The sequence below is a fragment of the Sturnira hondurensis genome, unplaced genomic scaffold, assembly GCF_014824575.4.
Source record: "Sturnira hondurensis isolate 20B ecotype Veracruz unplaced genomic scaffold, ASM1482457v3 Scaffold0024152, whole genome shotgun sequence".
Taxonomy (NCBI): domain Eukaryota; kingdom Metazoa; phylum Chordata; class Mammalia; order Chiroptera; family Phyllostomidae; genus Sturnira; species Sturnira hondurensis.
The window spans coordinates 6089610-6117400 of record NW_028096783.1 but is presented as its reverse complement, the minus strand read 5'-3'; the positions used below and the strand labels follow the sequence as shown (position 1 = coordinate 6117400).

Below are 27791 nucleotides of genomic sequence, written 5' to 3'. Positions count from 1 at the left end.
GGAGGAGGGAGTGACTGAGGGGCTGGCGACGAAGGGACAGGATGGCTTAGAAGCCTCTGCCAACAGGACCTGCACAGGGAGAGGCTCTAGGCAGGGTCTGAGGCCACGGTCATGGCTGGGGCTGCAGCGTCCCCTCAAAGGCCCTGAGCGCCACCCACCCCTCCCCTGGCCCCGCCTCTAAGGGACACCCCAGAAGTTAGCGTCAGTGGCACTTGGAAGCTACGATCGCAACAAGTAAGTTGTCTTCTTTTCCTCCTCCATTCCTCCCCCAGCTCAGCAGACTGTAAGGCAGGACGGCACTGTCAGGGCGCCCGGTGTCCCTAGCAACTGGCGTTTACCAGTCACCAGTCTGCTTGGGAACGGGAGGTGGGGGGTGGGGAACAGGGAAGGGTTTAGGGTGGGTCCAAAGTTCAGCCAGGAAATCTGAGCTCTCCATAGCCGGCTGCTGGGCAGCCTTGGGCCGGGGAGTTTGGCGTTCATGGACTGTAAGGCTGTTTTGGTGCCAGAGCGGGGATTCCTGCCCACCCCTACGCCCCCCTCGGTGGTGTGAGAGGCCAGGGCAGCCAGAGAGGGGCACATTTTCCTAGGAATTGTCTGTGCCGTCAGATGGGGGTGTAGAGGGCAGAGTTGCAGGATAGGGGGGCAGGTTAGGGGAGCAGGCGGGGTGGTGAGGGGAACTCCATCAGCCTTAGACCCCCAGCGTCATCTCACTTTCTTTTAAGCCTGGCCAAATGCATTGCATGGCCTTGTTCTGCCGGCCTCTTGCTGCCTGGTCACCTCCTGCACGCCTTCCCATCTCTTTTTGAACACATTTCAAATTGTTCAGAAAGGCCAGGAGTCTGGGCTTCAAGTGCAAGGAGAGGGAATAGGGAAGGGCATGGCCATGATCCCCATTTCCCCAGACCCAGGGAGCTCCCTAGAGAATAGTCTGCCCTGCTCCCCCAAACAGGGCTCTCCTGCTGGCCTGATGTAGCCCAGGTTCCCAGACTATATCGGACCCTTAGTGGTCCAGGGCCTACCCTAAACTTCGGGTCAGGGGTCAGGTGAGATCAGTTTTGCAACACCAGAAGATGGGTGGGTACGCGAGGTATGTGAAGGTTTGATTTGCGTCTGGCTGTGCCAAGCACTTTGCTCTCTTTTGCTCCTTTTAATGGAACAGATATTATCGGCCTGAGTCCACAGGCGAGAAATCACAGCGTAACAAGGCTGAGTAACTTTCAAATGCACACAACCTATGAGTGAGATTCCCACCTGGGTCTACCTCCGAGACAAACTGTTTTTTTCATCACTAAGCTAGGCATCCTGGGGCCTTCTGGTTCACAAAGCACTTTGCATGTGAGAGCGAGACAGCGAGAGACGCTAATACCTACAGTGTCGAGTACTGAGCTGGACACTCTGATCTGACTTAGTCTGGACACCAGCCCAAGGCAGAGGCCAGTTAATGCACCGGCTTTATCGCTGACGCCGAGGCTGACAGTGTTCTGGGCACTAGTAAGTGGCAGCGCTATCGACTTCTAAACCCTCCTCCTCTGGCTTCAAATCCAGAGTCTTCCCGCTACCCAACACTAACCTTGAAAGGGGTTCTGGCCTCCCCAAATCCGTGCCTGTTCCTGGGACCCGGTTGCGAACCCCACCAGCTGCCTGAGAGAGGCCAGGGCTTCCCAACGCCTGGGGGGCGACCCCAGTGGGGGCAGTGATGTGGCTGCCAGAGAGGAGAGGCCCCTGGCTGGGCTCTGACCCAGAAAGCTTGGCCAGGTCCCCTGGGATCTCAAACTGTGGATCTCATGGATCTGATTGGAGATGGCGTCACTCTGCGAAGAGGTTTCGAACCCGCTTTCAGTGGGGGTGCAAGGGTGCCAGGCGTCTGCTTCTTGGCAATAATATCAAGGAATTGTCACTTACTGAATGCCCGCTATGTGAGCTTCAGTGTTTCCTGTATGTGGTGGGATGATTCTTTCCTCTCCCATCCACCGCCTTTTCCGCTCCTCCTCCCCCTACCTCAGTTTATCCCAACGCCCCCGAATATCCTGTGCCCAGACACTCTGCAGCCAAGTCCACAAGGTAGAGACTTACAACCTAAGGCTAGAAAAACGAGGCCTCTTTTACCTGGCAAGGTATTGGAGGTGGTGTATAGGGGGGGCATTTATTAAGTGTTTATTACTTGTCAGACTCTTGTTTGTTAATTATGAGATTGAGAATAATTATAACAGTGGCATGAATTACTAGAACAGCGACAGGGCCCCTCTGGAAGAGAAACGATCGCACAGAGAACTTTCCTGCACATTCCGTGAAAGCATAGTGCTGCCGACCCTCCCCACACCCCTACTAGGTTCACTCCCTAGCTCCGCGACAGTAAAGGAATCACCCGGCACAGATGCTCCTGTCCCCTCCAGGAGCCACGGTTCACTGCTGGCATTCCTCACAGATGGAGTCTCTTCATTAAGTAGCCCACCTGCATTAAACAGAGAATGAGTGAGAGCCATCGGGCAGCAGTTGGAGGTGCGCAGGGGGAGGGGGGAGCCTGGAAGGGGCTGCGGGAAGCTCACTGCCTCCTCCCTCAGCAGTGAACTCGGGTCCCAGTGGGATCCTCATCATGCCTGTCCCTGTGGCTGGAAGCATCTCCTGAGAGGCGCGGGACCCTTTCCTCTCTGGGTCCAGCAGACACGTCAGTGTGACTCTGCCACAAACGTCCTCTCAGCCTCACTGTCCCTGGGAGACTGTGCAGCACTGTCCCTGTGGGCTTTCTGCAAGCGCCTGCCCGGCTTCTTGTCCTGAAGGGGCTCCAGTCCCCTGTGGTGCAGTTAACCCTGCAATACACAGGAGAACTAGAGCGAACTAGAGTGAACCGGAGCGCCCATTCTGCATTTACCATTTGCTCTAAAAATGGCCTAGTTCTCCATGCTTCTGTGGGCAAAGTCACAAAGGACGTACTGAGCATTCACGTACTCAAAAACCACGTCTACTTCTAGCTTTTGCTTTTAAATCAGTTCAGCAGTGCCTTTATTTGATCACCTATAATGTGCCAGGAAGAATTAATTTTTGAAAACCTTGGAATGTGGTCATCTGAGCAGGGTTATGCCTTCCACTAAGGATGATGTTCCCCAAAGCTTGCATTTTCTGAGCAATATGTAGTTAGGGTGGGGGAGGAGGACCCTGGAGAGGGAGGCAGAGTCCGGGAATCGATTCAGGAGTGGGAAGGAGCCCTTTTCATCCCATGGAGGCCACAGGCAGGCCATCGATGGCTGCCAGTGTTACTAACGGAGGGCCTACGGTCAGATGTCTACTGAGACAGTGGCCACCCATGGAGGAATGTTTCTGTTTTTCCTAAAGACAAGATAAGAAGAACGTGAGTTCAGATGCAAAGAATTATGGGGAGACATTTGGGAAGAGAAAGAAAACACCTAAATGTATCATTCTAAGATACTTGTGGAATGCTTTCTCCGGAACTGTTTTAACCCAGAGAGGGCAGCCCCCTCTTCCTCAGACCCTGGCTGCCGAGGGACGGTCCAGCGGCCCTGACAGTGCAGTATAACTTATCCAGCCCCCGCACCCTGACATTCTGATAAGTGAGCTATTCTGGGCTCCCGCGCACAGGCTGGCAGCGGCCCCTGCCAACAGCCGTGTTAAGTTAAATGTCAGGGCCAAATCTTTAACACATGACCCTGGAGATCTTGGCTGGTGCACAAATGTGAAGTTCCAGTATCATTCCACTCCAGAGTGGGCTGGGGGGCAAGGGTCAGGAAGAATCTGACCAGTCTGGCAGGTGGCAGCCCCACGTCCTAGTCACCAAGGGTCAACCTGTGTGGTGGCTGGAGGCTGGGCTGGGGGTGAAAAGGGACGTGGAGGGGGAGGACAGGGGCACTCGTGACAAGCCTTCAGCCTCTCACCCTCATCTCCTGTGACTTGGGGGTTGGAGGTGGGGTATGCTGCCCGCCCCCATGGCTTCTCCGCGCTGGTCCACGTGGCTCAGTTGGTTGGAGCATCATCCCGTGAACCACAGGGCGGCGGGTTTGACTCCCATCGGGGTACATGCTTAGTCAGGGTGCAGACGAGAAGCACCCCGACCAGCAACCGATCAGTGTGTCTCTCTCACATCGATGTTTCTCTCCCTCTCTCCCCCTCCCTTCCCCTGTCTCTAAAGTCAATAGGCATGTCCTTGAGTGAGGATAAAAAGGCAGGTAGGCTCTGATGCCATCATCTAACATTATTTCTCACTGTTCACAAAGGAGAGGGAGGGGAAGAGTGGAGAAGTGGCATCTGGGGACAAGCCTGTGTCCTGTGCTTCGTCCTTGGAGCCTGCTCCCCTCCCAAGATCGTGCTATTGAGCCGCCAGTGCTTAAGGGCTGGCCAGGAGGAGGGTCGGAACAGCGGCAGGAACCAGCTCTGCCTCTGCTCCAGGCAGCTCGCCATCCAGCAGGCACAAGAGGTCCCACAGGTGCCTGGCTTCCAGGGACACTTACAAACCAAGACGATGACCGCTGGCTAACCAGGGCTATGGCAGAACGACCCCCTGGGCATCAGGGTGGGCAGGCCACCCGGTCCCGAGTCAGGTTGCCTCAGTCACTTCGGAAAGCGCCCTTTGTGTTGGGTGAAGTTAAAGTCACCCAGATATTCCTTCAGAAATGGGTGTGGGCCCTCTGCCCACCCTCCTACCCTGTGTCAGACAGCCCTCCCACACCGACGGGGCAGGCAGGGGTGCCCGTGAACGGTTACAGCATCGGGTCAGTGCTAGGAGAGAGGTGCAAGGAGAGCCAGAGAAGGGCCGGGGAGAACCAGGGGGGGTTCCCAGGGGTTGGAAAACAGGAGGGATTGTGGGGATGGCAGAAGAGCCCGAAGGAGGGGCTAGGAGAGGCCAGCTTCTGGGCCTGAGCAGGCCCTGGGGGACTTACCTCCCTGTGTTGCATTTCCCAGTTTCTTACGGGCTCACACTCGGTCACATTTTACTTCTTTCCCCCCTTCTTTTTCTTCCCAGTTTGCACCCCCCTTTTTCCTTCATTTGTGTCTCTTGCTCTCACTCCTTCTCTGCGCCCTAAATGTCCTGCGGTGACCCTTTGGTCCCAGTCCTTCCCTACTGCCTCCACTCTTTTACTTCCTATTAAACTTTTCCTCTGAGATAACTATAGGGTCACATGGGCTGTAAGAAATAATGCAGAGTTCTCCTATATTATCTACCCAGTTTCTCTCAGTGGTAACAGTTTGCAAAGCTATAGTTTTTATATCAAAATCCACCAACAGTTGGCATAACACATTTCTCACAGCGAAAGAAAACAATCAACAAAATGAAAAGACAGCCTAAAGAATGGGGGAAATATGTGCAGGCTACACATCTGTGAAGGGGCTTCTAATTCAAAACACATAAAGAACTCATACAGCTCAAGAGCAAAAAAAACTTTTCAAAGAATCTAACTAAAAAGTGGACGAAGACCTGAAGAGAGTTTTTTCCCAGGCATGTGAAAAGATGCCGAACATTCTTAATAAGTAAGGCCATGCAAATCAAAACCACAATAAGATATCTATCACCTGGCCCCTGTTATAAGGGCTGTTTCAAGAAGATAAGAGGTAAACGCTGGGAGGGTATGGAGGAAGGGGAAGCCCACACACCCTCGGTGGGAACGTCATCTGGTGCAGCCACTGTGGAAAACAGTACGGAGGTTCCTCAAAAATTAAAAATAGAGTGACTGTGTGACCCAGTGATTCCATTTCTGAGAATACGTTGAAAGGAAAGAAAACCGTGTCAGAGAGAGGCCTGTACCCCATGGTCTTAGCAGCATTATTTACGACAGCCAAGACATGGAGTCTGTACACACCCCCCCAATACATATACATAACCATTGTACATACATTAAATACATGTATAGTGTCAAATTATTCATATATGTGCATATATATATATACACACACTGATATACTTGTACATATAACGGAATATTCTTCAACCATAAAGAATGAAATCTTGCCATTGACAGCGACATGGACTGGAAGGTTCTGTGCGAAGTTATATGGAAAGACTAATGCTGTATGTTCTCCCTTATAGACAGAATCAAACAAAAACAGAAAACTCGTAGAAAAAGAGGTCAGATCTGTGGTTATCTGAGGTGAGTGGGAGGAGGACTTCGGAGCAAAATGCGATATCGTCCTCACCACGAAGACCTCCCGTGCTGCCTTTTTATAGTGGCCACACCTACTGTCCCCAGCCACGGCCTTCTAAACCCCTGGCATCCGCTAATTTGTTCTCCATGACTGCGATCTTTGTAGAGTGTTCTAGGCAGTAGAATCATACAGGCTGTGAGTGTGATCGGTCTTTTCTCACTCCGTGCAACCCTCCGGAGACTCGCCCTGGTTGGAGTGTGCGGAGGCGTGTGAGTTGCTGCATACCGCACGGGTGTGCCTCCGTGAGCTCCGCCGCGCCGCCCCCGGAAGACTCCCGGCTTGTTTCCAGTTCGGAGCCGCCGTGGTGGCTGTGCACTCTTTCCTGGTGTGACCCCGAGTTTGCATTTCTCTGGGACAAGTGTCCAAGTGCAGTGGATGGTTCGTGTGGTAGTTACATGTTTAGGGGTTTTTCCTTCATTTTAGGAAACTGTCAGAGCTCTTCAGAGTGAAAGGCTGGGCCGTTTTACATCCCACCGACAACGTCGGAGCCGTCCAGCTGCTCCACGTCCCGGCCAGCGTGGGCTGCTGTGGCCCTCTCTTTAGTTTAACCGTTCTGACAGATGAGCAGAGACATCTCCCTGGTTTTAATGTGCGTTTCCCTAGCGGCTAATGATCTCTTCCTGGTGCTTATTTGCCCTCCATCGATTTTCTTCGGCCAAGTGTCCCTTCGTGTCTTTTGCCCACTTCCTAATTGGATTGTTTGTCTGTCTTACTGCTGAGTTTTGAGAGTCCTTCCTAGATCCTTCCTAGATTCATGTAACTACCCTTGTCAGACATGTAGTTTGCAGGCTTGTCTTTTCATCTTTTCAACAGGGCCTTCTTCAGAGCAAAGTTTTTTTATTTTGAGGAGGTCCACATTTATCAGGTTTTTTTCTCTAATGGATCAGGCTTTAACTCTAACTTTTTGCCTGCTGTGATCTTGTAGAGTTTCTCCCACATTTTTTCCTAGAAGTTTCATAGTTGTATCCTTTACATTCAAGTTCACGACCTCCTCGGAGTTCATTGAAGTTTGCGACTGAAAGGGCGGAGGATCCCTTTCTTGCCTCTGATGTCCAGCTGCTCCTGCTTCTGCTCCATTTGTTGAAAAGACTGTCTTTCCTCCACGGAAGCCCGTTGGCTCTTTTGCCGAAAACCGGTAGGGCCTGTCTGTGAAGACCTGCTTCTGGGCTCCGCTCCGTCCTGGGTGGCTGATCTGCGTGCTGCCCACTGCTGGCACCACACGGTCCAGACCGCCCTGGCTGTGCAATGAGTTTTACGACTGAGCGGACTGCTTCTGTTTCGTTTATTCTCTTTTCAAAATTGTTTTACCTATTCTAGTTCCTTTGACTTTTTATGTAGACTTTATTTTTTTCTAATCCTCACCCAAGGATATGTTGTTTTCTAATTTATTTTAGAGATAGAGGAAGGGACGGGGGGCAGAGAGAGAGGGAGAGAGACATCAATCTGTTGCCTCTCATACACGTCCTGACCAGGAATTGAACCTGCAGTCAAGGTCCGTGCCTTGACTGGGAATGGAACCTGCAACATTTTGGTGTTAGACGATGCTCCAACAGACTGAGCTACCTGGCTAGGGCTATCTAGATTTTAGAATAATCTTATCTGTAGCTGCAAAACAACTGTGTGTGATTTTTATCAGGAGGACGTTAAATCTGTATGTCAGTTTAGGGAGAACTGACATTTTTACTGTATTGTATCTTCCCGTCCAGAAATACAGTTTGTTTCTCCATTTATTTGGATGTTCTTTGATTTCCGTCATCAGCATTCGTAGTTAACAGCGGTTTTCTTTGATCTGCCTTGACTAACTGTGTGCCCTTGGGCATCTCACTCAGTTTCTCAGATCTTCGTTCTATTTCCTGTACAGTGGGTCTAATGATACCGCCCTTTTCCAAGGACCTGGAAAAGGGCAAATAAGACAGCGTAGGAGAGGCATCCGTCCGGCTGTAGGAGTCCAATGACTTGTTTCCCTTTGGCTGACGCTTTTATCTAGGCTTTTCTTCTTCCCGGCTCTCGTTCTGATGCCCACATTCATGTCCATGTCTCTTCGCTGTTCTCTCATTCTCAACCCCTTATTCTGATTCTCTTCACTCTAGTCTTCTCTGATCCTACTGGCCTTTCATCTTTGATTCATTCTCCCTGGATATTTGTCTCATTTGGGCTTACCCAGTCACTGGGGGCATTCTCTTCTCCTTGTTTTTCTTTCTCTTTTTTTTTTTTGTAAAGACTTTATTTATTTAGAGAGGGGGGAAGGGAGAGAAAGACAAAGAGAGAAACATCAATGTGTGTTTGCCTACTGGGAACCTGGCCCGCAACCCAGGCATGTGCCCTGATTGGGAATCAAACCAGCAACCCTTTGGTTTGCAGCCCTGCTCAAGCCACTGAGCTACAGCAGCCAGGACACTCCTTGTTCTTCTTAAACTTGGAGTTTGACTCCAGCGCTGGTCACCCTGAGTTCACACCCAGATCAACAGCACTAGCAGTTTACTCACCCTATCTTCTTTATCTCACCTTCTTTATCTATTAAATGGGGAAAACAGAACCTAACAACACTAGCAGTTTACTCACCCTATCTTCTTTATCTCACCTTCTTTATCTATTAAATGGGGAAAACAGAACCTATCTCGTGTCTTTTCTGAAATGAGGAAATGAATTGATACATGTAAAGTGTTTAAAAGGCAACCTGGTGGATGGTGAGCTCCCAGGAGATTTCAGCTACGCTCATTAGAATTGCATCCATTAGTCCCTGGTCCCTGGCCCTTTCTCACCATCTCACATACCTTCTGCCACACCCACCTTTTTAATCTGCACAGATGTCTATTCCTGCTCACACCACCTTGCTCTCCTGACGCGTCTTCTCCGCACCCCTCCCATCTCCTCTTCCCTTATCGCCATCGGTACGCGGGCACCTGCCTGCCCAGGAAATCTGTCCCTTGGGCGGGAGAGAGGAAATAAGTGGTTTTGCATTCTGATTTAATTAGTAATCTCCTTTGCTATTTAATGCAGAATACATACCCACAGTGCAGGCTGATAATGAAGAGAATGTAGCATAACTGTGCTGCTCACTTTCAAAGAGACGACGGGTTTAAAAGGGAAAGTACTGGATAAACAGGTACACACCTGGGGAAAATAGGAAATGGATTAATTTGATTTTCATGCCCTTCTGTTTGTAATTTTGCATACATCTCCAACAGAGACTCGGGAGAGAGCATCTGGATCGTGGCCAGGGAGCCCGGGCTAAGGAAGGAATAGGATGAGTCGATGGAAAGACCCCATGAGTGGCCCACAGCAGCTGCCAAGGAGGGAAATGAAGTAGTTCGTCTCGAGCAAGCGAGAGCCAAACAAGTGGAGAACCTTAGTTGCAGGCTGACAGCCTGTTCCCCGGGCGCTGTACTCAACCATTAGCCGCGTATGAAATGTTAAATGGCTTGAAAAGTATGCCTGTGTAATGAAGACTTTCAAGTCGATATTTCATACTGTGAATTAGGCCTATTTTGCCCTTTTAAAAATTGCTAAATAGCCCCAGTCAAGTGGCTCAGTGGGTTGGATCGTCATCCCATACACCAAAAGGCTGTAGGTTCAATTCCCAGTCGGGGCACATGCCTAGGCGGCCGGTGCCATTCTCAGTTAGGCCCGTGTGGGAGGCAACCAGTCAAGGTTTCTCTCTCTCTCAAATCAATTTAAAAAAATATCCTCAGATAAGGACTTAGAAATGCAAAGTATATCATTTAGATATACTCAAGGGGATCTTTTGAATGCCCTCAAAATTATTTTTTGTCTCTATTATTTTCTTCTCAAACCAATGGCAGATCTGTCTGCTCCCATTTCAGACAAGAATTGTCTTCCTTTAAAAACCCTTAAGTAAAGCACCACTGAATCCACCTCTTTTTTTCCTTTTGATCTTTGTTGTGAATGCTCAGTATTTCTGTTTATTTAATGGCAAAGTAAGCATGGGAGTCACCCACGGCACTTTCTCCAGAGGCCATAAAATAACGCGCAGGGTTTTACTCCTCCCTTGGAAGTGTGGCGGAGGATCCTCCCAGGCTGCGACTGATGGGCTTCCAGTGACCTTCCCCCCGCCGGGGCTGCCACGCTCCGAGGGCCCCAGGCTCACCTCCTGGTGGCCCCTGTGGCACCACCTGGCCCCCACCCCTGCACAGCTGGGAGTCAGGGCCACCTGCTAGACTAGTGTTAAACCTCTCAGTGTGTGCATTACATCACCCTTCACACTCAGTGTCTCTGTGCCCGCAGGGTCATCTCCCTGGGGCCGGGGGGGTCAGCCCGCACTCATGTGCCTAGGCAACCACACCCCCCAACTGTAAATGGGGACCCATCTCGTAGGAGTCCCAGAGTTCCGAAAGGACCCCCCGGAGAGGCCAGCTGCCACTCCCATTCCATAGCAATTCCACGTAATAACAATACTGGTGCCATTTCTCACCTCACACCTGCTCCTAACCTGTGATGAGTCGGGTAAGGGGCCAAGTACATTCTACTGGATTTGGCAGGGTAAGATCTTCCTGCTAAAACGGCAGACATTGATATTATGATTCTTGGGGATATTCCCATTTCTTATATAGGATAGAGACCTGGCGTAGGGACCTATGGAGAAATAGGGCCAGAAGAGTCAGGATTGTAATTTGGAATTGTAGCACAGTTTTGTGCTATGGGCTTTGATGGCATCGAGCTGGAGCGTGGGAGAGTGTGGGTTCTGCGGTCAGACCAGTGTCGTTCAAGCCAGGCCTCGCTGTTTTTCTGCCGTGTAAACTTGAACCAGTTCCCTACCTCCTCTGAGTCTCGGTCTCCACATCTGTACAATGGGCGCATGGTGCTCCCTCCACGGGGTAGCTGAGATGAATAAGTGACTTAATGCAGGTGAGGCAGCTAGTACAGAGTAGCACACACAGAAATGTCGCTCCTGGTGATCTTCAGCAAAGAAAACCAAGCCCGTGCAACCCGCTGCAGGAACTACATCGAACATATGTTTCGAACAGCAGCAGACAGAGTGCACAGGGCACAGGGAAAGTGGCACAGATGGGCGTCTCTGAGTCAGAACGTGCGATAGATGGGTCATTCGAGGAGCAAGCGAAGTCCCACAGTGACATCCTCATCATCCTGACTCTGCTCTGAATGAGAATCCCCCTCCCCACATGCCGAGGACCTGAGACAGCCCCAGAGGCGCCTGAGGAGGAGAGACAGAGGCCCCAGGGACGGTCATTCTGAGCATCAGGGCCCTTGTCCCCTGCTTCTCCCGGCGGCTTCCTTGCAAAGGCCCTAGCAGCTCAGCAATCAGGGACACAGTGTGCCGGGACACCGCAGTGATGAAGTGTCCTGTCTGACACAGCCTGTTCCTCCCTCCACATTGCCCAGCTCCATGTACCACCGAAAGCCCCTCACCCTGCTCCTGGCACACAGTCCCCCTCACACCGCCACCAGTACTTCTGCATTCCAGAGACAGAGGCGCTGACATTCACCTCGGTTCTGGCAGACCTGGACAGAATCCCCGTTCTCGGGGACTTGGCTAGGAGCAGGGCTACAAGAAGCTCACATTCCCCAGGCTCTCAGGAGCCCGTGTCAGTGAGGAGCAACCTGGGCATGAACACCAGCCCATACGGTCTCATCTCCGCTCCCCTCACCCAGCTCCACAGGCTTACCTTCCCAGGGTGTCCCCATGGCTGGTCCTCAGCATGCCTGACATCTGAGCCAGCAGCAGCTCTGGAGGTGACCTGGCCCACCCTCCTCCAGAGACGGAGCTCCTGCCACCTTCTTTGAAGTATTTGTAGTCAGAAATCTCTCCCCGTTGAGAACCACTTCTACCAGCAATGAGATGGAGGACTGTATGCTCTCCCGGCACCGCTCTCGGCAGTGTGTCTGCAGCCGAAGGAGAGAAGGCAGCCAGGCAGACCGCACTGCAAGAAGGGATGGGACAGTCACAGTAAGGTGGTCATGGCGGCCACCTGGGGGATGGAATGGACCGTGGGGAGGAGGGAGAGCAAGGCCGTGGACATAGAGCCAGGGCTGGTTGGGACCAGGGCAACCTGGGTGGTGGGATGAGGGAGCAGCCCCTTGTCCCCTCTCTCTGCCACCGTGTGGGGCCCAGCTCGGCCCTCTGGCTTCCTTTGTGCTGAGCGCCGACAGGTCGGGTTCATGGCAGACTCATTAGTGCAACAGGAAAGCTGGGCGGAGGACTTATTGATGTTGCCTCGACTCCTAACACCAGGCTCAGCGTAATTCAAAGCACAGCCTGACGTGCGCATGTGAGGAAGAGCCTCTGACTCGGGAGCCCAAGAGTATAAATTGGCAGCTGTCAGGCTGAGTCTGACTCACGGATGTATTTTCTTTGTCTAGCTCACTGTTTCAAAAATTGATGAATGAGTTGTCAGTGTTTAAAAAATTGGGATTTCAAGTTTAAAAGCCTTTGTTTGTAGCTTCTCTGGAAAAGGAAAGTGGCAGGTCTTCCAGCCCCAGCCCCGCATTCTTGCATGGCGAAAGCTTCCACACCAAGGGGCCACACTACTAGCAGTGGCCCCTTGACAATTTCGTGTGTTCAGCTTACCCCAGTCCCCACTGCTCCCTATTGTGCCCCGCAACCCAGAGCAAATTTTGTTGCATTTACCATGTGTTCATATAATAGCTTTTATTAAAATGAAGGGAAAGATACCTTCTAAAATCTTTTTCTCTATTCAAAATATGAAAGCAAAAGTCTGAGATGAGCTTATATTTGAATAAAAATAGGAAAAAGTGTGTCCTGATCAGTCAGCATTTGCAGTGTATCTGGGTGGAAAGAAGCGGCAGCTCTGTTCTCTGGCCTCACTCGTCTGCCTTTGTAGGTGCAGGGTTCGGTACCAAGCTCAGGGGTCCTGGTTACTACAGCATGCCCACCCACTCTGCTGAAATACTCAGGAGTGAGGAGGTCTTCGGACCCACTCCTGACAAGCAGACACACACCTTCCTTATAAGAGGCCGTATTGTTCAAGCACAGATACTCCCGGGAATCAATGGGGCACTCCGCAATTATTCCAGAACAATAGATGTCGGCAGGGACTTGTGGACACCCTGTTTCCTTGAAGCAGTTAGGGACCTGTGGGAGCAAATATTGCTGTGGTTGGAAGAAGTTGGGGAGCAGCTGTAAGCATGAAGGGAGCGCTCCCAGCTCTGGAGAAAGGCAGGAGGTGGGCAGGGCGTGTGGCCCCAGCAGGAATGGGCGGCAGGGCAGGGGGGGGAGGCCCCAGGGCTAGGCACAGCACAAATACCACGGGCACAGAGCAGGAATCGCACACTGGTTTCCTGGCACAGACCACGATGGGTCATCAGGCTGTCTTCGCAGCCTGAGCCCTATAGAGGTTCAGAACCACCGGTGACCTGCTCAGACCCCGGGGGGTTGAGGGAAAGCTGCCTCCGGGGTAGCGGTGGCTGCGCAGCGGTGGCTGCCTTTCGAGTTAGACATCGCAGGTCCTGCCATTCAGTAACTGAGTCACTAAATCCCTCTGCCTGGCTGATCTGCTGTGAATGAGGCCGCTGAGGCAGACTTAACAGATCCGTGTAAGTAGAAAACGTGCCAGTGCCCGAAAAGCACCCAGACCCAGGACCGCACACAGTGGGTGATGCTTCATAGGTAAGCTGCTGGTATAGTACTTGCCGCTCTCCGGCCTCTGAGGTCAGGAAGGCTCCCCTCTCTCTTCCACCGAAGGTCTGCCTGACTCTTCCTCACACCCTGGCGGAGCGGGGTGCAGAGCCGCTCCTCAGCCTCTCCATCTCCCCCTTGCTGCCTGCGGGTCACCGGCCCTAACAGGAGCTGCTTGAAGACAGGAAACAGAGCCCTGGTCCTTGGTCCACTTTGCTGGTTGGAATTGCCCATGGTCAGGCGCCTCGGTCTGCCTGGCAGCGGGCTCCCAGCTGATGAACAAGGAACACCCAGGGCGGGGCCTGGACTGGGGACCAGAGGCATCTACATCCGGTAGAGAAGTTACTATTAATTTATTTGGGCCACGCTGACAACCATTGCTGCGAAACAAAATATCAACGCAGTGAAAAAGCTGCTCCAGAGAAGGGCAGTTTTGCACGTTATTTTACACTTCAGAATCAAAGGAGAAGATGTAAGAAGATGTAAGAAGATCCCATGTGGGATCCATGGTGGCAGATTAAGGGGGTGGAAGAAAGCACTCATGTGGGGGTGGGGAAATCTCTGGGATTGGATAAAAAGGCAAAATAGAGGGTGTTTCTTTTGCATTGGTGGGCACAGGATAATTCAGAATTAACATTTACAGCACACAGAGGTGGCATGGGGCAGGGGACAAGGTGGCCACGAGGGGTTCGTGGTCGTGTGCCCTGAGGGGTCTGGAAAAGGAGGATTCTCTGACATTTGTTAGATGCACAGAGACATTGGACAGGCTCAGTTAAGGTAAAGGTTGATCTTTTTACAAAAAACTATTGGGTGACATTGGTTAATAACGTTATACAGGTTTCAGGGGCATAATTCTGTAATTCACCATCTGTGCACTGAGTGTGCATTCACCACCCCAGGTCTCCCTCCATCACCATTTATCCCCCTTTACCCCCACCCCTGCCCCCGTCCATTAGCACTCTATGCAGAGTACTGATCACCGGGCTCTCGTCTGTGAGGTTTTTGGTTTTTGCTTAACTCCTTCACCTTTTCTTCACCCAACACCCCTCCTCTCTGGCCGCTGTCAGTCTGCTCTCCATCTAGAAGTCTGTTTCTATTTGGTGTGTTCAGCTTGTTCATTAGATTCTGCACATGACTGAGATCCGACGGTACTTGTCTCTCTCCCACTGGCCTATTCTGTTCAGCGCAGTGTTCTCCAGCTGTCACGGAGGGTGGGATTGCCTTCTTTTCTACAGCCGCACAGTCTTCTGCTGTGTAAACGCACCACCACCTTCCCATCCTCCTCTGCTGACGGGCACTTGCTCTTTGTCAAGGAAGCCACGGGCCCAGGACGTGCCTCCCTGCCCTGATCTGCTGTTATTGAGGAACGTTCACCGCCAGCCCATCCTGTGTGTCCTCCCAGCTGGTAATGCCCCCACGCAGGCCTCCCCTGAGGTTTAGGATGTGGCACCGTTTTCACCGGCTCAGGGAACCCAGACCCCACGCAGGGGCCGAGCCGACCCGCAGGGGCTGCCGAGTGGGGGCTCCACTGGCGGGCTGGCTGAGCCTGCGTGGGCTCCACACTACGTCTCCTGTGCTGTCACCAGGACAGATTTTGAACCCAAAGTAAAACCAGAAATCATCCAGGAATTAAAGATAGACACCCACCTCGGGTGATAAAATCCCTGATGGGTTTTTAAAGATTCATTACTACCGAGCTCTTCTCCACTCAACCTCAGAATGCTCTAAAAACAGGGCCGTGGCTGTTGTTGTAAGAATGGTCATGTTGCTGCCTGGAACCAGGCCTGGCCCCCAGGGAGGAGAAAGCCCATCCGTGTGGCTTGGACATGCAGGTTCTGGGTGGCCGAAGCCGCTGGCTGACCCCTCCTTGGCTAAGAGGCGCTCAGACACCGGCTTCCAGGCTTGGTCCCCTGGGTCCAGTCCCTGGCACCGCCTGGCCCCTCTCAGCTCCGGGTCTGTCCAGGGCTCAGGGCCAGGAAGGGGGTGGGATGGGGGGGAGCGACGTGCCTGCACATCCTCCTTGACTGGCTGCAGCTGTCTAGGGACTGGAGGCGGAGAAGCAGCTAGAGCTCCTCTTTCCAACCCGGAGGGACGTCTGTGGCATGACAGCCTCCCGAGACAAGTGGGTCAGGGAAAGCTGGGCTCACCGCTGGGCGCCCTGGGACCCTTGATCCCACCCTCCAGGCCACTGTGATCAGCTCACCGCAGTGTTGCCTCCCTCAGGGACCCCTGTCCCCCGCAGCGTTTGGAGCTCCTGGTTTCCACCANCCTCACCCCCCCCCCCCCCCCCCCCCCCCCCCGCTCCGGTTCCTGCCTCTGTGCTTGGAGAACCCTAGTCCCAGTCACATCGGTCACCTCCCCTGCTCCTCTTCCCCATGCTGCTGCGGGAGGGGCCTGTGGGGACCCAGGAAGCTCGGGGCAGAGGAGAGGGAGTCTGCAGGCCCCTTGGGGAGGACGTAGCTCAGGAGCAGGGGAAACGCCCCTGAACCGGCTTCCTCAGTGCAGAAGAGCCAAATGGAAAGTTCTTTGTTTTTCCAGCCCAGCTTCTTGGGGAAACAGAGCAAGGAGGATCCCAAAGAGACAGAGTGCAGTGTTGGGACCATTTTTCTTTACGTGGCCCCCTCGGGTCTGGAGCGGCTGTGTTTGGAGCTCTGCTCCAAGGCATTAGCTGGGCGACTTCGGGCAAGTCATTAAAGCTCTGTCTGAGGTTCCCCATTTGTGAAATGAAGACAGTCCCTCCCTTGTGGGGGCGAATGACACGAAGCAGGATGCTGACGGCAGGCACTGGGGTCCGGCAGGCACTGGGGGCCCCGTGGCTCTCCTTCCTCGTCCCTGAATTGCCTGAGGCACTGGGTGGGCCTGCCCTCCCCTCTCCCAACCCTACCCCAGATAGCAAAGAACAGCAAGCACCTCAGAGCTTGGATGAGCCAGGCCCTATACGTAACATCTTCCGCCTGACCTTCACAGAGCCCCTCCAGAGGTGGCGCCACGATCACGTCTGCTTTGCAGGTGAAGTACCGAGTCCTGGAGCAGTCACTCCCCGAGAGTCCGGGGCTCAAGGCAGAGCAGGGGTCTGGCGGTCTGATGCCAGAGTCCACTTGCCTGACTGTCCCCTGCTTCCCCCTTCTAGACGGTGAGTGTTTTATTTCTGTCATAACAAATGACCACCGGCTTCATTTAATGGCTTAAAACAACACCCGAACTGGGGCTGAGCGCACAGTTCTGGGGCTCTGCGGTGCGGGCACGACAGGTGACTCTGTTCTCTGCTCAGAGTGTCACCAGGCTACACTCAGGGGTCAGCCAGTGCCTTCTCCACTGGAACTCGGGGCCTCTTCCAAGCTCCTGTGGTTGGTGCAGAATTTAGTTCTTTGTGACTTGCAGGATGGAGGGCCCCGGGTCCTTGCTGCTCTCAGCTCTTAAGAGGTCCCCTGTGATTCTTGCTCCATGACTCCCTCTGTCTCTAAAGTCAGAAGAGGAGGATTTCCCTTTCTTAAAGTCACCTGTGCCGTAGCAATCCAAGGATGCAAGTGAGTGTCCTGTCCCCGAGTCTGGTGGTGTATCTTGTGAGCATCTGAGGATTCAGTCTTCCTGTACCTAATACGTTCTCTGTTGGTAACACCTTTACTACTTTAGTGTAGTGACCTGGAGGATATCTGGGGGCACTGTTAAAAGAGTATTCTCATGTTTGAACACCCAGCACAGCCCTGTGGATTCATACAGAACAGTATACAGATATCTCGGAGGGAGATGTGAGTGCACCCTTCTGTGTCACTCTCCCTCCAGACTCATCCCAGACCCCCAGGCTCGGGGCACGCAGGCTCGGACCCAACACATATAAGGGAGAAAGGAGGAGATCATTCAGGATGTCTGCTATTTGCACCTCCGTAGTAGGAAAACTGAGTCCGAGACTCAGGGCTCTCTTCAGGGAACCCTGCCAGCACCCGTGTGCAGTTCCCATCCAGCGGCTGTGACCATGACTCTTGACTTTCCCGAGCTCCCCCATGACAGAGGAGAGGCGGGGTAGGAACGCTTAGCACAGAGTCCGCTTAAATGGATGTGACATTCATTGGTGTGCCATTGAAAACACAATGACCCTTTCCTTTGATTTTGCCTTTTTTGGTTCCTTCTCCACGTGTGTTTTTATATCAAAGAGATTGCACCACTCTGTTGGACTCTAAGCTCCGTCTTTCCCGAGCGCTTTCATCATGTCTCGGTACAGCTTCCCACTCAGGGACACCGGAAGGATGAAAGACAAAGAGCGTCCAGGGGCTGGGGGAGGGTCAGCAGGGTTTTCTCGGGTGGTGCCTTTTCCTGGCCCTGTGGAAAGCAGCTGTGGCACCAGCCTTCCCCCCGCCTCTCCCACCACAGGCGGTTTGCAAGGACCCCAGGGTTCCCAGGGGTGGTGCCAGAATGCAAACCGCAGGGAGCTGGATCCGCATCGACCTTCACTGCTTTCTCTCCAGCTCTTAGCACAGGAGATGGGCTCCCGTAGATCCTCAGCTAATGCTTGCTGAATAGATGCATAAATTAATAGGATGCACCTGGAAAATCTTACAGAAGAATCACCCTTGTCCCTGTATATGCTTTTCTCTCCATGGGCCCAGAGCACTGGAGGCTAAGATTTCTCAAATGGGCATTTCACTTGCTCTTTAAAGAGATCGGGGTAGTAGAGGCTTCGGGCCTTTGAGCCCCAAGACTGCCCTGCAAATCACACATTGTGGGTCAGCGGGGTGTTTTCTACACTTGACCTAGATGCTTAGGCCTCTTTCTTCATCTTTAAAATGGGGTTAATGGAATATTGCATTAAATTTCAATTCAAGGAGTGTTGGTGAATGTATATGTTCGTAGTCAGACACTCTTTCCCTGGGCCCCCACAGGCCCCCCAGGGCTGGGTGGGCAGAAGATAGCACTCCTACTTCATAGCAGTAAACTGAGGCAAGGATGGGACCATGTCTTTGGATCACAGAGCACGTTCGTTGGAAGCTGAGCGGGAATCCAGGTCTGGGCTGAGCAGGGAATTGTTTCTGCAGGCCATTCCAGCCCACGCGGAGAATGTGTCCCAGCACCAGATTGGAAGTAAAACCTCTTTTTCCTGTGGGCTGGACGCCAGAGCTCTCTGACCAGGGCTGACGTGTCCTAGAAAACCTTGTTCTGTTTGCAGGACCACACGAGGCCTTCTCCTACAAGGATACACGGAAGTGTGTTTAAAAATAAAGAAGGAAACAGTGCAGAAAATCAGCAGAAAGCTGTTTGCCGAAAGAGCTGAGGGCAGGAGAGCGAGTTCTCCCAGGTTCCCTGGCCAGGGACTGGCTCCTGGCGCTGTGCTGCTCCTCCTGATGCGGGGCTGGGTGACTCCCAGCGGCCCTCCCCGCCGTCCCCACCTGCGTCCTGACAGCTGAGGTCCCCGGGGCCACACGGGGCTTGGGATCCACAGCAGTCTCACTGTTTCTGGGCACCTCCAGTTACGTTTTCAGTGAAAGGTCTCCTCCCCAGAGGCAGAGCAAAATCGTGCCTGCAATCCCGCAAAGCCGCACCAAGTGCATCCGTGTTTATCTTTGTAACTGTCATGGCGGAGCAGGGAGCAGGTGGCCCTGGGCACATGGGAACTGGGCAGTGATGTCCGAGACCAACAGCCCCCGGTGTAAGATGGTAAAGGGTGTCTTGGAATTGCTGCCACCCCCAGGCAGCAGAGAGAAAGCTCTGCGGGCCTCCTCCGACTCTCCGTGGTGCGAGAGCCCTCCTTGTGCAATCAGTGAGGCGGTCGGCTCCATGGTGCAGAGAACCTGCATCCAGGTTGTTCTAGCGGGGACACAGTTTCCGGGGAAAGCGGGAGCCTGGGAATCAAAAAGAGCTTGATTATAAAGACGAAGAAGGGCTGAATGACAGTATCCCCACAGGTGACTTCTCTGGAACTATAGAATTTTCTGGAGGGAGCAGCTCATCAGTCTAAGCACGAGCCATACACACCCACTCTGCAGGCTGTGGAGGGTGGGAGGCTGTGGAAGGTGGGAGGCTGTGGAGGGTGGAGGCTGTGGAGGGTGGGTGCTGTGGAGGGTGGAGGCTGTGGAGGGTGGAGGCTGTGGAGGGTGGGTGCTGTGGAGGGTGGAGGCTGTGGAGGATGGGTGTTGTGGAGGGTGGGTGCTGTGGAGGGTGGGTGCTGTTTGCTGCTTGAGCTTCAGTTTCCTCATCTGAAGATTGCACAGGTAATAACAGCACTTGTCTAATAGTTTGTCGTGAGGATTATGAATGAGGGTATACATTTCCGAACACAGTGCCCAGATTGCAAACGCTCAGAAATTTAACCTGCCGTTCCTAGTGCGGAGATTCTCACACTGTCTCCTAGCTTCTTTAGTGTCTGAAAGCATCTTAAACAGGTGAGAGCAGATGGTCAGAAAAGTAGACCGTAGGCTACAGGTTTCTGGGTGTTTCTTTAAAGTGCAGCATGTACCCCAAAAACATCCTACAGCCCCTTTAGAATTTATTGTTCATTGAGATACAATGGACATATATCATTGTATTAGTTTTAGGCGCACAATACAATAGTTTGATATACATACATATTACAAAATGATCACCACAAGAAGTCTAGGTGACTTATTCTCCATGTAACCCTTCACCATGCAGAGCCACAAGATTTTTTTCTTGCAATGAGAACTTATTCTCTGAGCAACTTTCAAGCACACAGTGCAGTCCTGTTGACTGTAGCCACCATGTGGGATGGGACATCCGCAGGACGGGCCACCCTCGGGACTTCCAACTGAAGTTCGTGCCTTTTGACCCCTTTGCTCATTTTATTCACCGCCACCCCAGGCGACCACTAGTCTGTTCTCTCTATGAGGTTGGTTTTATTTTTAAATTTCACGTATAAGTTCACAGCCATTTGAAAGTCCTGGGGCATTAACAACTCACCCCAAGGAAGGCGAGGAATTACTTCAACAGAAATTTTAATGGTGGGTCTATACAGCCATTGGTCATGTTAGTGAGCTCCCCGACAGCCACAGGCTCCCCACTCAGACGGTAAGTGACCACGTGGCGAATCAGGCACCCCCTGCCTCGTCCCTCCCGTCTGCTGCTAAGATCTCAGGCAACAGGAAGGGAGACGGGGAGGCAGAAAGGAAAGAGCGCAGGTTTGGGCCTGGTGAGCAAGAATCCAAATATTAGTTCTGCCGCTTACTTGTTGGGGGGCTCAGGTGTCACATAATCCGGTGGGGGTGTTTTCTCATTTATTTATCCACTTATTCAAGAAGTACCCGCCCCAAAGCAACCCTTTGGTTCACGGGCCGGCACTCAACCCACTGAGCCACACAACCAGGGCTCCTTTACTAGTTTAAAGACCTGGTCTATGGTGCACTAGCTGAGAGGCCTCTGAGAGCCGGGAGGGGGGAATGATCTTGAAGTCTTGTGTTTCTGGGAATGAGAACAGCCCACTTCACTGATAACGTCTCTTTTAACTCAGGTGTCCCGGCTATGGCTGGCGATTCTCGGAATGCTATGAACCAGAATATGGAGATTGGAGTCACTCCCAGGGACCCCAGGAAGATCCCCAAACAGGCACGCGATGACCTCCCCATCGCCACAGACCGTACCCGCCTGCTGGTGGAAGGCAAGAAGCCCCGCCAGCGCTACATGGAGAAGAGCGGCAAGTGCAACGTGCACCACGGCAACGTGCAGGAGACCTACCGGTACCTGAGCGACCTCTTCACCACGCTGGTGGACCTCAAGTGGCGCTTCAGCCTGCTGGTCTTCACCATGGTCTACACCGTCACGTGGCTGTCCTTCGGTTTCCTCTGGTGGCTCATCGCTTATACCCGGGGTGACCTGGACCACGTGGGCGACAAAGAGTGGATTCCTTGTGTGGAAAATCTCAGTGGCTTCGTGTCTGCCTTCCTGTTCTCCATTGAGACGGAGACCACCATCGGGTATGGCTTCCGTGTGATCACAGAGAAGTGTCCGGAGGGGATCGTCCTCCTCACGGTCCAGGCCATCCTGGGCTCCATCGTCAATGCCTTCATGGTGGGGTGCATGTTTGTCAAAATCAGTCAGCCAAAGAAGAGGGCAGAGACCCTCATGTTCTCCAACCACGCGGTCATCTCCATGCGGGACGAGAAGCTCTGCCTAATGTTCCGCGTGGGGGACCTCAGGAACTCCCACATCGTGGAGGCCTCCATCCGCGCCAAGCTCATCAAGTCCCGGCAGACCAAGGAAGGGGAATTCATCCCCTTGAACCAGATTGACATTAACGTGGGCTTTGACACGGGGGACGACCGTCTTTTCCTGGTGTCACCCCTCATCATCTCCCACGAGATCAATGAGAAGAGCCCTTTCTGGGAGATGTCTCGGGCCCAGCTACACCAAGAGGAGTTTGAAATCGTGGTCATTCTAGAAGGCATGGTGGAGGCCACAGGTAAGACGCTTCACCTTCCTTGGCCCTTCACACGCCCAGGAGCCCAGGCCCCTGGGATTCCAGGAGATGGAAATGCTTGCCTGAGACCCCTGAGGTGACACAGTCAACCAGCCCGGTGCCTACGTTGTTGCTCAGAACAGAGTGATAACCACAGCTCCTGTTCACTGAACCTGTCCGACGTCCAGGCACTGTTCTAACTTTAAATGTGTAAGATCTCACGGATGCCCTCCACACCCCTCTGAGATACTATAGTGTTTCTTACACTGCAGATTAACAAACAGAGGCACAGACAGGCAAGGCGTTTGTCCCAGAGGAGTGCCACTAAGCTGTAGGGCAAGGGTGCACATCAAGGCAGGGGCCCCAAGGCTGCCACTAGTTTCCAACAGGCTACACCACTGGCCTCCTCCCGTCCTGGAGCAGGTGTCGACCCCAAAGAACTGTGTGATCGAACAACTTTGGGACCCATGGTGTCACAGGTGGGCACTGGTAACCAGGGTCTTGGTGATCGAGAACAAAACTTGAACCAAACACACAGAGTTTATAGCATAAAGAGAGAGAGAGCAGATTTATTAAGCTATAGTACACTCCACAGAACACGGGAGCAGGCCAACTCTGAGCAGAGATTGACCTCATGGGCTGGAGGGACTCTATTCCTAAGGGCAGATCCCCCCTGGCTAGTTTTGGCGGGCTTCTATTGCGCATGAACAAGTAGTTATATTTTAAAGCTCCTATGCATGTGGTCTCCCGTGATTTTCCTTGATTGGCCACTGGAGAAGGGGGTCCCAGAATGTTAATTTATTATAATGCTATTAAAACGAAGCAGCGTTCGTGTACCGTCTTCTGCGCAAGTGCACTCAGGAGTCACCATGATTCAGCACTTTTCCGAAAAGCAGGACAACCGGTTTTAGAGGGTCTTTGTCTAGTATGGAGGTCCTTATCTTAGCCCTGGGGCACCTCCGCAGTTTCCTCCTTCCTGACTGTCTCCTGCCTCAACCAGATTAAACAAAGGCACCTGGTTGTGAACAGGAGGACTTGATGGTGTCTTCACACGTCCTGAGTTGCTTCATGAGCAGAGGAGAGTGAGTGGCATTTCCCATTTCTCAAGGACTCCCCAAGTGCCAGAACCCTCTTTTTGAAGAGACGCCAGAGCCTCAGAGCTGTGAGAGGGGCTCTCTGGCTTGCCGACCCCCTAGCCTCCCAGCTTCTGGCTCAGTGAGCACTGGGTGTGCAGAAAACTGTACCCACACCCAGGTATGCCCACACCGTGCCCTCCTCACAGCCAGCCTGGCCCTCCCTGCTCAGTCTGGACTCTGACGGTGTCTGACTGCCTAGTGTCCACCACCCCTGGGTCCTGGTGGAGCCCTCAGGGAGCCCTGGGCCTGAGGAGTCCAAGGCCCTCCCCCCACTGGCCGGACCTCCTGGGGTGAGGAGCCCTCCAGCTGCTTCTTATTCCCACCCCCATCCTCTTGTTCCTTTTCTCTTTTCACTGAGCAGACTGAACACTTGTAGAAAAATTGCTCTCATTTTTGCCACAGTATCGCAGGACCAGCTTCTATCCATTTCACAGGTGAGGCATCTGCAGGGCAGCTCTTATGGACAGGAAGTGGCCAACGGGGCAGGAGAGGCCACCGGGCAGCCACAGACCCTGTCCCACCTGCAGCCAGAGGGAACTGGCTGGGGTGCAAACGGGCTCCAGGGGCTGGTGTGGCCGGGCCATGGCCCTGGCTGAGGACGGTGGGGACGCTGAAGGCCTCCTCCAGTGGGGTTGGGGGCCCAGAGGTCATGCTCCCTCGACACTGGGCTCAGTCAGGGTCAGAACGCAGGCTGAGTTTCTGGAGGAGGAGCTCAACTCCAAGGCCACAAACGAGGGGTCAGATCAGACATGTGGGGACAAATAGGAAGGCACTCTCAGGCCACCCTCACTGCCCCCAATGCTGGGGGAGTGGGTTTTGAGCCCACCCAGCCAGCTTCCTCCCTTTCCTCTCCTTCAAAGCCAGTGGCCGCTAGTTGACTTGCCCTCTCTGGCTGACGGGGACGTCTCCCTTCCAGTGACCTGGGTCACCCTTGCTACTGTCCTTGGGGCTGCAGGAAGACCAAAGAGATAAAGGGAGGAGGCCATCCCCATCCCCATGTCCATTCTGATCTCAGTGTCTCGAGTGGTTTGATCACCACACGTGTGGAGCCCAAGGGCTGTGGGTTCAGGCCCAGGTCCAACCAGCACAGCTTGGCCAGACCTGCCTTGTAGGTTGTCAGAAAACTGAGGATAGTAACCTCACAGGGTGGATGGGGGTTGCATGCGTAAGTGAAATAACATGTAAAGCACAGTGCCTGGCACCTCAATGGGCCTCTTCCCTTTCCAAGTACGTTGGAAGATGACTGCCAAGGGCACAGGTGGGGTCTAGCTACAGGGTCACCAATGGCCCACCCAGGAAGGGGGACAGAGAAGCAGGAACAGCCCCAGAGACATGGCCCCTGGGCTCCTGTGGAGGCCCTGTCCAGCTGTCTTTCTTAAAGCCCACGACCTGCAGACCTCTGACCTGGCTGCTTCTCGGATCGGTACTCAGCTCAGGCCCCCACAGCTCTGCTGATGTTGGGAGTTGGGCAACAAGGGGACTAAACAGCAGGGCCTGACCCAGACAGCCCCCACCCCACCCCCAGAGCAGAGAGCTGGCTACGACCAGAGCCTGAAGTGCATGGGGTGCCCTGGGGTTGCCAGGTGTGGGGCACGCAGTGGTGGGAAGCAGCCTTTGACCCGACAGGTGTGTATGAGACCCCCCTCCAAAGAAAGGCTGAAGCTGCAGCGGCTTCTCCTTCAGTTCCCAAGGAGCCCTTGTGCACGCCTTCCTTGACCAGAAGATTAAATACCAGAAAGCTGCTTGCTTGCTACCCTAAGCACAGAGGCTTCTCCATCCATAAACAAAGCTGCCCTCCCTCTCTGGAGAGAAAGAAACGCCTAAAAATAACACAGGCATGCCGGGGCTGAGTGGATGGGGAGCAGAGGCACTGGGGCGTGCCCAAATCAAGGAGCCACGCTCCCTGTGCGTGTGTATGTGTGTACGTGTGTGTGTGTGTGTGTGTGTGAGAGAGAGAGAGAGAGAGAGTCAGGGGCCGGGAGGTGGGAGGGAAGGGAAGAGGGAAACATCTTCTGCCCGTATGTGTCTACCCAAAACAACCCCCATGCTCTCTAAATGCCTATCAGCTTCTCCGTGTTCATCACTCTGGATTCGTCTTTGTTCAAGCTCTTCTCCTGACTCTCATCGCAGCCTTCTGGCCCTTAATGCTCTTTTTAGGAACCATGTCTCCAGTTCTCACTCTTCCAGAATCATCCACTCCAGTCTCTAGGAACCTATGCCTAGAGAAATATTCGCATTTGGTTTCTTATTTTCTGCCCCCACCACACCTTGAGCTCCTTCAGGGCAAGGACTGTTTCTTATTTAGCTTTATATTTCCATCGTGCTTAGCACAAAGTAGATGTTCAGCAAATGCTTGATGAAGGATCAGACGGTTGGTTGGATGGATAGATGACTGGCTGGCTGGATGGTTGGATGAACGGATGGATAGATGGATGATGGATGAATGGGTGATGGGTAGATGAATGGGTGGATGGATAATCGGATACTTGGATGGATGGACGGCTGTGACCAGTCCTAATACATGTGCCCTCGTTCCCCCAGGTATGACTTGCCAAGCGCGAAGCTCCTACATGGACACCGAGGTGCTCTGGGGCCACCGGTTCACACCAGTCCTCACCTTGGAAAAAGGCTTCTATGAGGTGGACTATAACACTTTCCATGATACCTATGAGACCAACACTCCCAGCTGCTGCGCCAAGGAGCTGGCAGAAATGAAGCAGGAAGGCCGGCTCCTCCAGTGCCCCCCCAGCAGCCCCCTGCTAGAAAGCGTCACGAAAGCTGGGTTGGAGGCAGAAGCTGAACAGGATGGAGAGGGCGAGCCCGAGGGGCTGAATGGGTCCCAGGAGACCAGGGGCTTGGTGTAAGGGCTGTGCTCTCCCCGCATCCTCCCTTCTCTGGCTTCTGTGAGCTCCGATGCTGCAGAGCCGGGGGTCAGGGAGGGTGAACCAGCTGAGTGTGACGTTTGGGGGTCCAGAAGCCACTAGGGCTCTGTGGGAGGAACAGTCTATCCAGCCCCCAGACCTCCCAGCTCAGGGCTTCTCCAGACAGGTGGCCTGCTGCCTGGGCCCCTGTGGCAATCCTGCCTCTTCTCTCCCAGCCCCTGAGAGTGCTGGCTAAGGGCCAGGCCAGGGTGGGTCCCCCTGCAATGCAAGTGACAGGCTGACCTCTGTCCTTACACACCAACCCTTATCACCTGGCCCCAAATCTCCTCCTCTCTTGGGTCTCTCGGACCAGCTGGTGGGGGCCGACACCTAGAGAGGACGGTCCCCCCCTTCCCCTTGTTCCTACCGGCCTAGGGCTCGTCATGGATTCATGGAGACACTCTGCCCTCCTGGAGGCTCAGACGCTCATCCTAGACCGAGATCATGGACCTCCTGGGTCAGGCTCGAGCCAGGCCATGCTGGCACTTCTTTCACACCAAGACCAAGGGTGTCACCTGGGGGCTGCAGAGGACAAGGCCCTGGGCCAGCTCTCTCGTGGTCTGCGAAGGGTGTGTGCTCATCCTCTGCTGGCCTCTCCCTGTCACACCTTGCTTCCTGGGCACCTGACCTTCTTGGTGTGGCTCCTCAGGTGGCCTGGGCCACAGAGCACCTCTGAGCCCATGCAGGGTGCAGGCCATTCCTAGTCACGCTGTGCCCTGCCCCTCCCACCGAAGGGAGAACCCCGAAGCTGGTTCTTTTTTGTACTTTCAGCCCAAGAATCTCCAAGTGCTTCTAACCTTCACTGTGATTTTCTTTCAAAATCCCAGAGAGTCGGTGGAGGATCCAGGGAGAGAGAGGGTTGAATTTCAGAGGACAAGATGCTCCAGGCAGCGTGGAGAGAGGGAGGAAAAACAGAGAGAAAGGCAAGCGACTAGAATTTTAAAATCAGCATCGGCACCAGTTGTTGCTGAGGTATCTGAAGTCAGGACTCGGCGCATCTTTGTTAACCAGTGAATTAGGGGGTAGGGGGGACGAAAGGAGAGGTGACCACAGAGGCAGCATTCCCTTCAAGCCCAGGCTGGACCAACTCTCAGCTGGTCCCAGTAGCCCCTGGGCTGGCCCTCCCACAGCCGGGAGTCTGGGAAGGAGGCGAGGCTGGGAGAGCAGGGACCATGCCCAGGGAGGGGATGGGGAGGGATGCCTGTCCCATCCTGCCAACCTCGGGGAGGAGAATCATGGGAGAATAAGAAGTGGGTGAACATGAAGAGAGGAAAGAGAGGAGGAGAGCCTTAAAATTGACAGCTTCAGAGGGCTTTGCTTTTCCAGTACAGATGGCACCGAAGGAAGACGGACGGATGGACAGACTAACAGTGTAGATTTGTCCTGTCGATGGATGGAGCATGTCTGGTGTATGATGAGGCAGACAGACTTCCGATTAGCTGACCTATACCTGGAGAGAGATTTCAAATGTTCCCCAGTCTCAGAATTATAGAAGCCTCACCCAAAATTTTCTTTTTAATCCTTACCCAAGGATGTAATTAATTTTAGAAAGAGGGGATGGGAGGGAG

At 53.4% G+C, this 27791-nt stretch overlaps 1 protein-coding gene across 1 annotated transcript; it reads left to right on the top strand.

Moving 5' to 3' along the window:
* Positions 1-27791, top strand: KCNJ5 (potassium inwardly rectifying channel subfamily J member 5). Its single transcript, XM_037038274.1, has 3 exons — positions 1-234; positions 21222-22169; positions 25844-27791. The coding sequence occupies exons 2-3, from the start codon at positions 21233-21235 to the stop codon at positions 26164-26166; spliced, it is 1260 nt and encodes a 419-aa protein (XP_036894169.1). The 5' UTR covers positions 1-234; positions 21222-21232; the 3' UTR covers positions 26167-27791.